This window comes from Dermacentor silvarum, chromosome 11 (assembly GCF_013339745.2).
Source record: "Dermacentor silvarum isolate Dsil-2018 chromosome 11, BIME_Dsil_1.4, whole genome shotgun sequence".
In the NCBI taxonomy this organism is placed as follows: domain Eukaryota; kingdom Metazoa; phylum Arthropoda; class Arachnida; order Ixodida; family Ixodidae; genus Dermacentor; species Dermacentor silvarum.
Genome location: NC_051164.1, coordinates 20,926,564 through 20,942,624, shown reverse-complemented (window position 1 = coordinate 20,942,624; position 16,061 = coordinate 20,926,564). Strand labels below are relative to the sequence as shown.

The following is a 16,061-nucleotide window of genomic DNA, read 5'->3' as shown; positions in this document are numbered from 1 at the left end:
CAACACACCCATGCTCACAGTCACTTTCATTCACACTTACCGGCAGCTACTCACGCTTATACTCGCGTTTATTCCCAGGGAGCACTCATTCGCATACACAGTCACGTCATATCACACTTGCTGGCAATGACTTGCCTCTGTAAGTGCATTCACCAGCACTGCAATGTCGTTGCCAGAAGGTTTTTCGGGGGGTGGGGGGAGGCATGCACTTGACCGAGGAAGGGGGAGAGGCAAGCGGGTGTCAGTCGCACGTCGTTTTATGCCAGCTACCCTGGTACACAGAAGTTTCGGGAAAGGTGGCCAGTGCCTGGCGTCCCCTATCCCCCTCCCACTGGCTACTATATCCCTGATACTCCCGTCTATTCAAACCCTTCGTCTTTCATCTCTTACTAATGGCCATTTCACGCCGGTGAAGTTATCATGAGTCAGTGTACTCGTGAGTGAGTATGCCAACCTATGTAGTTAGGTGACAGTTTTGAAGCCTTTCATAAAATATATACAGGAAAGGCTCATGGGAAATAGGCCCGCACTACAAGATCGGCAAGCAGTAATGTCTAGCCGCGAAGCGCTCGGATATATCTTGAGAGGTATAGAGCGGAGAAGTGGATGGCGAGGGATGACCGTGACGCAGGTGTCACTAAACGCTATCGCAAACAAAACAATGCTTTGAGAGGCCCGGTAATCACGGAAGGCTTACTTCTCAGGAACCAACGCGCGGGTTTGACCCAATGTTTATAGATACTTTTTCAGTATGTATAAACGTTGGGTTTGACCCGAAGGGGAGGAGGGGCGGCGTCACGGGAACTTAGCTGGCCGACGCCAGCTGCCTGAAGTCATGCTCCCTCCAGTCATTTTCCTTTCTCACTGATTTGGATAACCAGAGAGACGCCTAGTGCCGCCAGCACTGCCGGAGGAGTCGTCTCCAGCAAATAGAGCCAAAGGCAGTTGCATGACTGACGGGGTCTCAAAGGGTCCCCCATTCAGGATTAGAACTTTACAGATAGAGTTCCCCCACTGCAGTGTGTCTCATAGTCAGATCGTGGTTTTGGCACGTAAAACCCCATAATTTAATGTAATTTTTAGATAGAAAACGCCACACTCTGCCAAATATCCTGCATCACGGTAAAGCTTGTCAGCGGATTATGGGGTCCTTCAACGCTCTCGGTGAGTGTCATGGTGCGAGCTAAAACCTGCAGCATTAAACAGCCCCAGACGGTCGAACAGTCCGAACGATCTGTCACGCTGCTCTGACTTGCGAACGGCGCGCCGGATGTACGTCATCATTGCACCTCCTAACAAAATGCGTTCTGCGTTAGAGAATTTATTTTGACAAGGTTATCCATGAATAACAGATTGGTGTGATGCTCCGCCAACCTTGTGCCTTACCTCCTACGCAATGATTTTGAAAGCATTGCCGAATGAGTGACTCTGGTTTCGCTTTGCCTATGCTCGGGAACACCCACATGGTCTTCCACGACGAAGTATATTTGGGTGTTTATAGCACACTGTTACCTCTGTAGGGCAGATGATCGACCCACGGTCCATTAAAGTTGCAGAATGGGTTTGCTTATTCTGCATTTGCTAATCGGTCAGAGTTCGAGAGATCACCGTTCACGATAAAAGAGTTCGAGAGATCGCCGTTCACGATAAGGATCGACATGATAACGAGGTAATCTATGGGGCAATGGCCAATCGCCAAAGGCATGTACAACACATAGGTTTTGTGAATATGTGGGGAGGAGGAGGGTCAGCAGGCGCTGCAGTATACCACAGAAAGCCACCCTCCTGACGGAACCGTGCACTTCGGTATTCCTTAACGCAAGGACGCACAAAGCTGGTAAGTGACGGAGACAGTATTCGTAGAGGACAGCAGTAACAGGATGCTAAAACTTTCTATTATATTGGTCACCTGCGATAACATATCCATACTTGAGTATAGCACTGCACTACCGCAGAATACGAACTCTTGACTGGACCGTGCACCATGGTCCTCTCTAGCGCTCAACGACGCAGAAAGATGGTAGGCAACGGAGCAGTAACAGGGTGCTAAAACTCCCCACAATGTTTCCGGCCCAAGACGGGGCATCAGAGCTTCAGCAGAGCTGCACTTCACCCTTGCAGAAGCCGCTGTGACGATGACAAAAGCGCACCTTGGTCCTCTCTAGCGCGACGATGCGCTCGTTGGCCTCGACGACGCATGCCTTGTAGGTGGTCTCGGCCTCGCGTGCCTTCTGCAGAGCCTCCTCTTCGACGCGGCGCCGGCGCTCGTCACCGTCGGCCCGCTGGGCGGCCTTGTCGTGCTCCTGGTGGCGCTGCACGTACAGCGCACGGGCCTTGCGCACGTTCGCCTCCAGCTCTTGCTGCAACGGCAGGAACAGGGGGCATCGGCACACATCCTTTTAAGACCCCTTGAACAATACTTTGCACACTGCCTTCAACGTTTTTTTCGAAAGTCACAGGAAGTGATTACGCAACATATTCATTCTGGGCATGAAGTAGTGTGCATGTGTAACTGTAAAGAAATGGTTCACTCATATTCTTGTCATCCTCTTTCGAGAAATTTGAAACTCAATTGACATAGACCTCTGCGTCGTCCCAGAAGGCCGAAACCAACCTTGAGGTGTGTTTCGAAATTACTGAGATTGCGTGACTATACCCGACGCGACAGCAACACGTTAACTTAGTACACGTAGTTCCATCTCCTCTCTGCGTTTAAGCAATGAAATGCAGTCTTTACCATAGCAAACATGAGGAGATGATGGAGATTGTTATTTTTTTCCGTACATGGAGACGCAGCTTTTAACATCTAGCCGTGGCATATAAATTATAAAAAAATTGCGTTTCAAGTTCGTAACATAACAGTAGACAATCAAAAAACCACCTTGAAGAGCAATTGTATTCCATAGTTGTGTTCGGGTCTCAGGAGGATATGTGATACGAACTGCAGCAACATTCATGTTACCATACACCGTGCGGTTCACAAGAGCTACGGCTCACATTCAAACAGGGAAGAAGATGACACTCGCGTCAGCCAAGCGTCTGCAGTCTCGAAGAAACTAAAATAAAACAATAGCTTTATCAAATCAAATTGATGCCACACTTGCTTTCGTTCGCATGCGTAAAGGCGGTCATTATGTTTGACGGTAGTGGTGCACCATGACAATGCGTGCTCCTCATGCAGAAACTGATTTTTATGCGTGTCACGAGCATAATTCCAGAGCATAAAGGCTACTCGAAAGTCAGGTGCTCGCCCTGTGTCTATGTCTAGCATTGGCCAGTCTAAATTAGGCGGCGGCATACCATGTTCCATAACGCTATTGCTAGGCCCTTTCAGTATAGTTCCTTAGGCGCTTCTAGCACTCAAAAACGGCAAAACCGATTGTCAAGAAAATGAACAAATCTGAAAAGAAATTAAAAAAAAAGTGTAAAGAAAGAGCAATAGGCTATGAGACCCGCTGTGTTCTGTGTAGCAGTTGCCTCACCATTCGCTTGAGTTCTCGCTGCCAGGCTTCCTTGAGCTGCTTACGCGCCTTTTCATGCTCGTTCCTCCTGGCCGACAAAGGCTGCGAAAGCAGAGGCAGAACAAGGTCATTGAACCGCTCGGACACACAGACACACCATTATGCGTGCATATGCGAACAAATAAAACCAAGCGCTCATACGCTCGCATTCTGCTGTGGCTGTGTCCAGAGTCAAAGGCCACAAGAGAGAAATTGTTTAGAAGTGTCGGCTTACGGATAGACTAGCCCACAGACTACGAACAGTTAAACTATGAATAATGAGTTCCACGGGTCACATATGCAGCCTAACACATTTATTTCACCATATATTTAGCTATAAATGCCGTATGGCAAACCGCGAGATAAATAAGTGCGGAGTGTTGTGAAATGTCAAACAATACAGAGCAAAGTATCTTGGCGATGCAAATTTTCATGAAACCGTATCTGCCGCACTGAAGCAGATAGACTTTACATGCGAACATGCGAGGTGATCCGCACAATACGGTCCAAAATTCACAGTGAACGAACGATTGAACGAAAGGCACAGAAAGCATCAGCCACTGCGTTAAGGCAAGAATGATCTGTCCGACACCTACGGTCAAGGTCGTCGTTCTCTTGGCCTGGAACGTAAAAAAATTTATTCCCAGCACGTTTAACACTGTCTTGTTCACTTGAAGGGCCAATAATGATGTGAACTTACATTAGAACTTTATTACTCTTCTGGATGTTTCTAAACAGAGAGTGACCATGACATATTTGAGGCGACATTCACATTCCGGAACTGAACTTACCCTCGCAGTTTCGCTCACCCCAAAGCACGGGTGCAAACAATGAGCTGCCCTAATCTGGACGCGGACGTCCGGACTATAGTTGTTCCCACAATTCACACTGCATTACGCGTACGTTGCAAAGGTACAACTGACGAGCCAGCCAAAGAGGACGTAACAAATGCCAGCTGCGTCTTGCAAACCCTCCCATTGTTTGCGTGCTTTTTTTGGGAGTTTCTGCCCCGACTCCATTGGGAGGTGGTTGCAGGTGAATCTTAACGTGTCGTCTTGAATTTTAATGTCGGACGTAATTGAGCTATTTCGAATGTAATTTAGCTGATCATTTATACTTAATCAGTTTCGATCAGAAGTCACCACACATCACTACACCCGGGAAAGCTTCTTTTGGCAATTTGGAAAGCAGCACTACTGGGGAGGGTATTCTGTAATGGTTCACCTAATCGACTGTTGATTTTGTCCATTTCGGCCACCGCTAATTGGCTGGAGCTGCATACGAGCGAGAAGGAGACAAGGCTGGGGCCGCCTACCTTCTTGATCACGGGTGCAGCTCCAGCGCATCAGCGGCGGCCGAAATGGACAGTTCACTAGGTGTACTCTTACAGAATACCCCCCCCCCCCTCACCTTCCCCTAGTATTCTATATTTAGGTCATCCACACACATTCCAAAACACTGGCCTAAGTATGGCGGCACTGTACGTTTATTTTTTGTTTGCACAGTGTTCAGTTAATGAAAGACTGTCAATTATTTCCACACTTCTTTGTGCCCATGCGCAGTGCCACCACGTGCAGTGAGTAATGAAGAGTAAGAAGTAAGCAAGTGGCGTTACCTCTACGAACTTGTGGTCGTGCAGCAGGGTGCAGTTGGAGAGGCAGTTGTTGGCATTGTCCAGGTCCTGGTCAATGGCCGTGCAGTAGATGGACTGGAACGGCAGGAAGCTCTGCGCCCCGCCACAGTGTACAATTACTTCGAAAACTAAAATTACATTCTCTTACTGACACACTCGAACCTCGCCAGTACGTTTTGCCAAATTCCAGGCTCTACTGCTGCAGTCCCGTAGAAAGCTTAATTAGATGGGTTCTTCTGTCTGTAATAAGTTCACTATTCTACTTGAATAACTGCTCTCCTGAATGACCGCCCATATCCCTAGCTGCTCAAAGTACACACAGGAATTACTTTTGAAAAGATGCCAGACCAACTCAAACAGGCGTTTTGCTTGCGCTTAAGACATCGTGTAGCATTGCTTTTCAGTCCCCAGCGCGTAGGTACCTGTACCTGCTCGCAGTTTCACTGTTTTTTGTCGCACCGTATCCCAGAGGCCAAACGAGAGCAACAACATGACGACAAAAAACAATTTGATGCAAAACATGGTGGAGCACTTCACTGATTTATAATCTAACAACGCGATTATGGTCAAAGCCTGGCCTGGGTGTGTATTTTTTGTTCTTTTTTTTTGTTCCTGCCTCAGGTCGCGCTGTTACATGTTGAATCATGTAGGACCAACAAGTCCGATCTCCAACGAGCCATCACAGAAGCGCATCTCTGGGAACCGTTACAGCAGAACTCCGCGACACAGCCGCGAACTCAAACGATCACTGCCTCCCTAGCTGGTAGCTAGCTTTTGTTACGACGAAAGCAAGCTATCAGCCATGAAAAACTCGTGTATTAGCCTGAACGAGCGGTCTGCTCACCTCTTCCTTAAGAACAGGCCGCATGGTCTGCGCCAGCTTGAGCAGGTTCCGGGCGTGCTCGGCCTCTGCGTGTAGAAACAAACCAAGATTTCCTCTAGCCGAGCTTAATAACAACGCATCGATGCAGTACAGCGAAGCATAGCCTAAGTAGATAAGAACGGGAGTCATCGCGGTCGAGCTGGTTTAACTGGGATGCCAGTTAAAGGCAGTAGCGCATCAAGGATCTGTGCCGGGGGGGGGGGGGGGGGAGGGTTGACAGTTTGCCAATACCATCTAAACAGCACTAATTTCAATTTTTTCACGGGAAATTGTCAAAAAATTGATTTTTGCGCAAGTTTGCGAGTGTGCAGACGATTGCGCGTCTTACATCTTAGTAGCAGTACTCAAAGGCGAAAGGAAAGAAAAGGGTTAAACAAAAGGGGGGGGGGGGTTACAACCCCCCGCCCCCCGTCGGTGCGCCACTGGTTAAAGGCGTGACGTCACCTTCTGCATGCTTAAGACGTTTCTGTAATCCACCGTACGCGGGGATGCTCCTTAATACGCAATTAAGCCTCACGAAGGAAAAAAACTGCTTTATGACATCCTTGATATTTGAACGCCGCCCTTCTGTGTTCAGAAGCCTGTGCCCTAAAAGGCTTCCTCTCACCGAGTTTAGTTAGGCCTTGTAAACAAGCAAACCCGGCACGCAGAGCCCGCGGTGACGATCGTGACCACAAAATATTACGCGAAATGTACTTCTCGGGAACAGCATACTATTCAAAAGAAACCCAAGCGACCCTATTCTGAGAGCCGAGAGCGCGAGCCAGCGTGCCACGCGACGTTATCCTTTTACACAAGGCGCGCATTCTTGCCAACGTTTCTCTAACCACGCCAGGCGTTGGCCGCTGACAGGTCTACTCTAGAACGCCCACTAGATAAACGACAGCGGGCTTGAGGTTAATGTAGGACTCAAGTTACAATGAAAAGCTTGTAGCCAATGTCACAGATTAGAACACAGCGCAGCTCAGCTGTCCGGTGGCAACGTCCCCTTGTTCACGAACGCGCTGACGGCAGGCGCCAGGAGGTTCATTAGAAAAAATAACCGTGAAATTAGAATACAACTAAGAGCACGCACAACTACCACTGGTGCTCGCGAAAAATACTTTGGAGGTGCATATTTTTTTTTTTTTTTTTTTTTGCGACAGGGCATCCCCCTGTCAGTGAGGGGGCGAGGGGGGGGGGGGGTCGCGCATCCCCACTGATCCGCGCCTTGTTCTTGCCAACAATGGGTCCCGTGAAATTCGAGAGCACGCACAACTACCACAGGAGGTGCGCCGCGCGCAGAAAGAAAAATTCAAGGGGCACTTAGTTATCCCTACATGGATTTGCCGTCACGTCAGCAGAATCAACGTGACCAATATGGTGTCCGTCACAAGGTGCGCACAACGTAAGGTCGTGGGTTTGAGTGCCTTAATTACCTGTACATTAATGGACCGTGAGTCAATTCACTTCACATTAATTAACACCAAAGGTCGTGGGTTCGAGTTCCCCAAAAGGTCGAGGGTTCGTAGCCTGTTCGTACCATATTTTGGTCACGCCGCTAACGCCGGTTTTTTCCACTCCATGGGGCGAAAAAAAAAAAAAAAAAACGAGAAGGAAGCAGAGGCGTGGCTCGCTACATAAACATAGCGCAGGCTCCGAGCATCGATATGTGAGAAAGAAAGGAAGAATGTCCTTTCCATAATGATGGTCGGGGCTTTGAAAGAGAACCTCTGCGGCGGAGAGGTTACGTGGCTTTCTTATCAATCGCCTCGGGATATTTCATTTGATAGAGTCTCTGCTATTGCTGCACAATTTTTACAAATTCCTTCGGCGCGATGCTACCTGAACGGCGCTTTCACTACGAGTACATAATAAACTTGTCGCACAGGGCCTGGAGAGAGATGCCCTTTAAATAGTCTGTGACAGTGTGCATGCTGCTTTTATGTGTTCTCTTGCAGCATATTGAGGTTCTTGTCAGTCAAAAGTAGGACACTAACGGCAGAGACTAGTGCATTCTAGCAGATGTCTGCTGGTGTATTCCCTACATGGCCGCTGGTTCTTCATCAATGAAGAAACAAGGACGCAATCTTTTTAAATCCTTCGGGTAGCCCACGCGTGTGTTTGCAGGTCTAAACAAAGCGAGTAAACATGTAAACCACGCCTAAACTCGTTGGTGTGATTCCTTTTTGTCATTGCAGGTTTCAAACGCAGAACATCTTGGCAAACGCAGAACACATTGGAACACCTTGGAATTTCTCTCTGAAACAAAAGGGCCAGTGCATATAATTTGAGCTGCTTCAGTTAATTTCTTAGTGCTCTTTTACTAAAAAAGTAAATAAAGAAAAAAAAAAACAATAAGCGATACACTTCACCTGTATTCTAAGCTTTCTCGCGGCACTCAGAAACGTTTCAAGATGTTAAAGTACTGCTTCCCAATCTGAAGCCTTGGCCGATGATTCGACCTCCCTTTCCTCGGCGGACCTCCGAACTGACGTTTTGCTTTGATAAGGTTGTTTTCTCTCGCACAGAAATCTGAAAATGCGAAAAAAAATCGCAAAACTAATTGCTAACAGGAAAAGAAATTAAATTATGGGGGTTTTTACGCGCCAAAACCACGATCTGATTATGAGGCACGCCGTAGTGGGGGACTCCGGAATGATTTGGACCACCTGGGGTTCTTTAGCGTGCACCTAAATCTTAGTACACGGGTATTTTCGCATTTCGCCTCCATCAATTTGTAACAGGAGGAGCTAGACATACACAGGGAGAGGGGTGGGGCGCGTAGGAACGGCTTGCTACACTGTGAAACGATCCTTTCGTCTATAGTTATTTTAGGCCATCCATATCAAATTTAAGCGCCGATAGCCTACGTTATGTCGCCACGTGTCAGTTCACTTGTGAAAGCCATCAACGCGTCGTCTGACAAGCTATTTAAGGTAACAAAGAAATCCACTTTCTCTCCCTCTTCTCTCTTTCTACTTCGGTTGCTGTGCGTCACTGAGTTAGGCTCGAGAAAATTTAAATAGTTATCAACGTGTTTGAGAGAGCTCTTTATTGTGCATAATAGTAAGGTTACAAATGGAGATTATACAAACATACAGATACAATACAATATATGCAATATAGCTAGTCATACAATATAGCTCGTAGCTTTGTTTTGATTATCATTTCCTGTCCGTTCACGGCGGGCAATACTTGCGTTCCCGCGCCCACTCCTTTATGTTGCAAGTGAAGACCTTAGTTTGCAGCACGTTCAATGCTTAATCATCTAGAATTATCCAGGCAGTATCTTAAACAGGGTGCTAGCAAAGCGCCTAAATTGCGATCCGCGAGTGCATATAGCCTTCGTTACTTCCAAACGTAAGACCAACATTTACGCATTCAACCGTGACGTCAATGTGGAAGGAGGGAAACCCCGTGTTTCACTGCGATAAGCAAGCGACGTCTGTCCCGATATTTTTTATTGTTCTTTTTTCTACAGCACGGTGTGCAATAGGCCGACTTCGCTGTCAGCTATCATTGCACACAGCGCGCCGGCCGAGCGCGCCGACTCGGGATCAGCAGCGGCTGGAAAATGTTCGTTACAGCTCGCTTCTCCGCATTATGGCTCTTTATGCGGAGAAGCTAACTTCTTGATTCCCGTTGTCGTACAAGTAAATGGTCTGTACTTTCAGCACGCACGCATTTGTGCATTAGTGTACGTGTGTGACCCGACTTCATGGAGTTTATGTAAACGTAGCTCTTGCGCGCGCGCGTGCGCGCGCGTGTGTGTGTGCGTGCGTGCATGCGTGTGCGTGTTTGAAATTGAAACTCATCGAGAACGACCATGCTTACCGAGGTTAGCGCGTTTTTCGACGTAGCTGATGACATCCTTGGCGTACTTGGACCAGACTTTGGCGCGTCGCAGCGCGAACTCGACGCCATCGTCAATCCGCATCAGCTTGGCATCCGCCTCCGGGCCCGTTAGCGTCATTGGGGATGCTGCGGAAATAAAAGCGCAGGATGATCACTTCGCGTCTTGCCATAGCGTATTGTCGCGCGTTTCTCTCAAAAGGAGCGGAGGGGGGGGGGGGGGGGGGAGGGGATTATGAATACAACGGTCGTGGAAAATATTTTGTACAAATGCTATTTCTTCGAGCAGCTGAAACTGCGTGCAGGCATCAATATTATCTTACAAACGCGCAACAGACAAGAACTTCGACAACCATAGGCACAGCGCACTTCATCGAATTTCTCTTCCTGAAATCCTCTCGTTCTCGCACAGTGGAGGTGATGACGTCACCGCGTGACATCACATCTTTGGTGAGCTTTTCTTCTTCTTTATTCATTTTTTTATATATGGGATCATTTCCTCCAAGGAAAAATAAAGCCAGAAGTTGACAGAGCGAACCTTTCTATATTGTATTCCACAATATGTATAATATAATTATAATAGTTATTGTAATAGTAATAATAACGAGACTCTGTTAGCAGCCGCCACAACCTGTGACATCACGGGGGTGACTTCAGGAATTTATTTGCAAACTGCGTCGCGACTCAACTTTCGGCTTTACGTCATTTTAGCGGCGTAAGAAAGCTCTTGTTAGGCTTGGCCGATTATTTGATAATTAGATGAGGACTTCACCAAATTAGACACACTCAAAGGTTTCCATTCAGCGCAGGCGTGCTTACGAAACAAGCGAGATTAAGACGTTTAGAAATCATTCCTTTTAGGAGCGCCGCGCGTGGTGCAGGGTAAACCATAAAACATCCTGAATAATAACCAGGAAATGTCACTTACTGTACTTTTCAAAAAGGAAATAAATGTGAAACACAAAAGGTGCGGTACCAATGTCCCCCAATCAAGCCCGAATGAACCAAGAAGCCTCAGAATCCACCACAGCGTGGCCTCTTATCCTCTTTTTATTTAATAAGTACAAAAGTCTTTTCACTGTCATTAAATAAAATAGGAATAAAAATTCGTATACTGAGTGAAAAATGGATTAGTTAACAGTAAAGTGTAAAAGAACAGAATGTAGCGTCACAAGAGCAGACGAATCCTACGAAAATTAGTCGAAACAGAGTGCGCGGACGTCGGAGGCGTTTCATACGTTTCATACATACTTGAAATAAATCGAGGGCGATCGATTGATTAAGACGGTGCCGGCGCACTCACCGTAGGACCGTGACGTCGGCGCCTGCTTGTCCGGTGACAGGAGGTTTTCGCAGCTCTGCGATTAAAAAAGAAAGAAAAGCCAGGTCGGCAACGTGCTACATTTGCACACACACAAAAGGTCCAAGAACATGTGTACAGCTAAGCGTTAAAGTTTTCGAAATACTCATGGAAGCGTAGTAATAAAAAAAATGCCTTATTTAATTTTTTTTCTTTTTTGTAGCTTCGACTGGGACTCGGTACGACGGTGTAACAACACGGTTGTATCCGGTTGTAACAAACACGGGCACAGTGAAATACGCTCTATATACTGAACACGCAACCCTTTAATAGCATTGCCTAAACATGCGTCATAAAACTACCTGCAGTGGCTCTTTTTTACGAGTTGTTTGTTGAGCATGATTTCAAGAGCGAAGCTGTTAAAATCATGCTCAAATCCCCTGGCCATCGAGTGTACGCCGCAAAACCTCCGCCTGGCGATGACGTCACCATGCGTAGCCTAGCAACGCTTCGCCTTAGTTTTGCCGAGCCATGACGTCACCGCGCCATGCCGAGTGGTTGCCGCGGCTGCGCAGACACGGGGCTAAGCCGTGACGTCACTTCAGCGACCTGCGGGATATATTGACCCTTTTCGCGGAGCAGTTTGCTCTAGAGGAACGAGATGGAGCTTTCAGCGGCGCGCCATACGTTGCCTCAACGAATGCGCACGAATACGAAACCATTACTGCGTCTACCCTCCTATTGTGCGATCAGCTGTCGAAAATGCAACTGGGTCTGCGCTAATGCACTGTACCCAATTCATACTGCAAAATGTGTAACGATAAAGGGAAGACGTGTGCGGTAGTTCGTTGCAAAAATAGTCATTCAAAATTAATGAATGGTATCAACCTGTGTCGCAGCTACTGCACAAGGACTGCCCTGTGTTGGCACCCTTCGCGATGCACGTATTTCCTCAAGGATAAAGAAATATAATTCATCCACTTGCGCTGTATAGCTAACCTCCAAAGAAAGGAATTCAACTCCGGAACGTCGGCACTTGGGAGTGAGTACCGCTCGTTACAAAATGAAGTAGTGCCACTTACTGGCATGTGAGTTCCCCGCACGTTATCTACAAACATGCACCCTTACTCGCACGAAAACTTACGCCCACCCTATCGCCAACGTGTGAGTGAATAGGCGCACACTTGACTAAATGTGCCGGAGCATGTGTGACGGCGACTACAGCGACAAGACACGAATGCTGGAAGCTGAGTGTTTCGTGACGGTCCACAGAGTAAGCGAGGGACTAGCGATAATACGTCTTTGCTACAAGCCTCCGAAAAGTACAGAACATTTACATTCCAAGCTTTGCGCAGCAAGAACAAATCTGTCGCAGCAGAGCATACGCGCGAGTGATTACGCTGAAAATAAACAGATAGTGGCCGCACCGAGGAACTTTACTGAGTCAGAAATATGACAAGCCGCTGGTTCAAAATGTTTGCCAAATAAAGAACGCAGAGCACACTGATCCCGATTTAATTCATAAGCGGAAAGTTTGGACAGCTTGGAGTATACATTTCTAGCCCCGCTTTCAGTACATGCACCGTATACGCTGCTCACACCGTTTGGACAAGGCGTAATGAGCTCTGAAAGCACTTACATCTCCTCTATATAAAGCTGTGGCCAAAGCTTCGTGTCGTGCACGCAGTCACCGTCTACGACACGCGTCGAAACAGAGGTTTGCTGCGCCGCGCCGGCGTCACGCGCTTGCAATGTAAATGCGGAGGCAACGGAGGCGGCTGAGGCAAGCAATGGACGCGTCACCACGTGATCAAACAGGGCAGCGCCCACGGGAGCGCCGCGAAAAGGGTCACCGCGTCGCCGCCGTGGCGACACCACAGCCCCGCCGTCTCCGCGCCGAGCACATCGCCGCGATGATGGGGATGATGGGGCGGCGGAAAAAGAGCATCACTGCCGAAGAAGAGGAAGCGCGGCGAGAATGCCGCCGCGCCGCTATACTCGAGAGCGAGTGAAACCACTTCGGGTCCAATCCCGAGTATCGCGCCGCCGAAGCGGCGGCGAAACGTCGGCGATTCGCAGACGATCCGGAGTTACGTGCCCGCGAAACCGAGCAAAAGACTGTCGATGATTCCGGGGTGATCTTGCGCAAAACTTGGCTGAGCCTCGAAGCATAACCTCGCAAAAGGTTGGCCGAACCGAGATAAAGCTAGGCGGGGTCGCCAGTTTCGCTCTTTGCCCAGTCTTCGCACCGCTAGTGTGAAGCTGCCCCTAAATTTTTTTTTCTTTTTTTATTCGGTAGTGTGGGCGAGCACGCTTGATAGCATGTACGGACATTACCGGAAAGGGTGCTCTGTAACACGTATCACGACAGAGCGCTATAGATCGCCCCGGGCAGCTGTGTTACTAACAAACTTGCACACAGACACACACACACACACACACGCGCGCGCGCGCGCGAGAAAAAGAAAAAGAACTAGCTGATTACAAGAACAATTACTTCAGTCAAAAGACGTCATTGACTACAGTGAAAAATTACTGTCCCGCGAAATTAAGCAAGTACTAAAACGAAAACGAATAATTTTACGTTCATTTCATCCCAACATTTATTAACATTGCAGAAATACAGCGAATAGAACGAACTGGCCTGGCTTTTTTCAGGGCGTGTTCTCCAGCCATTCACACGTTATGCACATTCGCTAACAATTGCGTATCAATTTTTTTGTCGGTTATCTTGCCTCGTCTTCTGATGAAGAAATCAGCAGTGACAGTGAAAAAACAATCGATGTGCGCCCGAGAGAAGGGCGATGTTGTAACGTATACGAACACCTTGCGCGCAAGATTGTGGTTACTGAATGCCGCGATGCTCGCGTCTGGATCCTCTATAAAGCTCAAGGCTTCACCATTGCTGGGGCTCGAAGAAGGCGCTCCCGGTAGGGTATATTGAAAATCTAGAAGGCGCAGCAGCGCCTTAGCAACCGCGGTTGAACGCGATTGGCTGAAACACCGCCAGAGTCCGGTCGCTATGGTGGGTTTAAGCACGGTCGCGAAGGCATGTTCTATCGTATATAACGAACTCGTCATAAATGTACACCATTAAGTGCCTGTTATGACCGGGTTCGAATATTTCGAATTACTTGACATATCGAGCTCTGTTTAGCGCGTGAACCGGTTATATATAACTGGTTCACAACTTTCCGGTTCGTTTCACTTTCAGCGTACAGATGCTCTCGTTGCGAGAAAGTTGCGGATCTTCGCAGCTCTCGTACTGCGAAATCTCTTGCGAACGCCATGTGCATTTAAAAGTTCGAAACGAATAGCGTCGTCAAATTTTGTCCACGAACGAAAAGCAGACTGATTACGCTTTCGCAGACTCTCCTTGTGTGCTGCAGGACTTTATTCGGCCAAGTCGCCTGCCCCAACAATGTAAAATAGACAGCCTAACACACATAAAGACAAGCGCCTTCAAGCGGGTTCCGATCGACTATTTTTACTTTTCGCTGTGCCAACCCAGCGCGAAAATAGGTTAAAGGAAACAAAAACGAAACTAAACGAAAATATGAAAGTGGGGCTAGTGATCACCGTCACCAACCAAAGGAAAAGTAAAGCGCAACGAGATGACCACACACGACGCACTACAGCAGTGCAACAATGGAAGCACTCTTCCAGTGCCTTCAGGAACATATCGGACGGTTCGTTACGGCAGCGCGCCGTGGGTCAATCAGTCGACGCCGCCTATTAACGGCCTGCACGACCGCAGGGCAAATGGCGACGTTCTATCCCTTCCGTTCAATAAACCGTAATTCCCACAAAAGAGCAGCCATGTCCAGACTATATGAAATATCGTTGGCACAAGTTTGCGGACCACAGAATACGAGGAATATCGAAGTGTTCTCGCAGCCTGCATGAGATGTTTCCGTACGTCTTCGAATAATTCCGTACGTTTCCGCGCACTATTCTTAAAGAAATCGTACGATTCCATGTCAACTCTGCGCTATCTCCTATACCGAGATGAGAGGATTGTCCTTCGAACAGCTTTAGGGCACCTACAGATGACAGGCCTTTTACAGAAGAGAAGATCTTGGGGCTTTGTGCGTCTGCGATGTACAAAGCCACAAAAGCGCTGCTGCGATTCTTGAAATGCACCAGCCTCTATGACCCCTTGTGACTGACTCACCGATGAACGCTTGACAGCGTGTGTACAGTGCAAAGTGTGAACTTCTCTCTACCTTCTCATCTGTCAATCCCCGTTCCGCAGTGCAGGGTAGCCAACCGGGCTCAGCCTGGTTAGCCTCCCTGCCTTTCCCTTATGACCTCTCTTTCTTTCTGCGCTATTTGCACAAAGAAAATACCGAAGCATGCGGACATATAGAACGTACGGAACGCCCGAATAGGTTATGAAAAGAGCAGGTGCTTTAGTACTTCTGTGTACGCCGTGACGCACCACTTCGAGGATATTTATCTTGTCTCACGACGACCGCGGTCATAAATGTTCAACCACGAGTTATCCATACGCCACGATACACTCTCTATTCTTTTTCTTTTGTTTTTCTTCGCAAGCCTGCCTTTTTGGCATAATTCAAAAATATATTTCGAAACAGACAAACAGATTTTTATAATGAGAGAATTCTTATAACAAACGGTAATACAGGGTCCTCGAATCCCGTGCTTTAAGTAGGGAGGGTGTCCTGGGCATCCTGGGCATGTCGTACGGCGGTGGCGAAGACGGCTTGATCAAGTCCGAGACAAGTCCAACGGAAAGACTGCGCCACCTTCTTGTTTTGGATGGTGGTGTCACAGACCGGGCACGCAGTACCATATGGACCGCGATATTGCTTGCTGCCAGAACGCAGGTCACAGCCTGCCCGAGTGCTGCTACTGTGAACCCGTGTGCTTTTCAGCCGGAAACATTGA

General features: G+C 48.0%; 1 protein-coding gene across 3 annotated transcripts in view; it reads right to left on the bottom strand.

Moving 5' to 3' along the window:
* LOC119433272 (rho GTPase-activating protein 45-like) overlaps nucleotides 1-16,061 on the bottom strand; it is a 248,965-nt gene that overhangs the window by 37,417 nt on the left and 195,487 nt on the right. For all 3 annotated transcript variants that reach the window (XM_049658783.1, XM_049658782.1, XM_049658781.1), the window contains 6 exons: nucleotides 11,154-11,208; nucleotides 9,833-9,979; nucleotides 5,978-6,042; nucleotides 5,116-5,226; nucleotides 3,483-3,563; nucleotides 2,151-2,360 (listed from right to left, as the gene is read on the bottom strand). In XM_049658783.1, coding sequence (XP_049514740.1) covers nucleotides 2,151-2,360; nucleotides 3,483-3,563; nucleotides 5,116-5,226; nucleotides 5,978-6,042; nucleotides 9,833-9,979; nucleotides 11,154-11,208 — 669 coding nt within the window. The remainder of the gene's footprint in view (nucleotides 1-2,150; nucleotides 2,361-3,482; nucleotides 3,564-5,115; nucleotides 5,227-5,977; nucleotides 6,043-9,832; nucleotides 9,980-11,153; nucleotides 11,209-16,061) is intronic.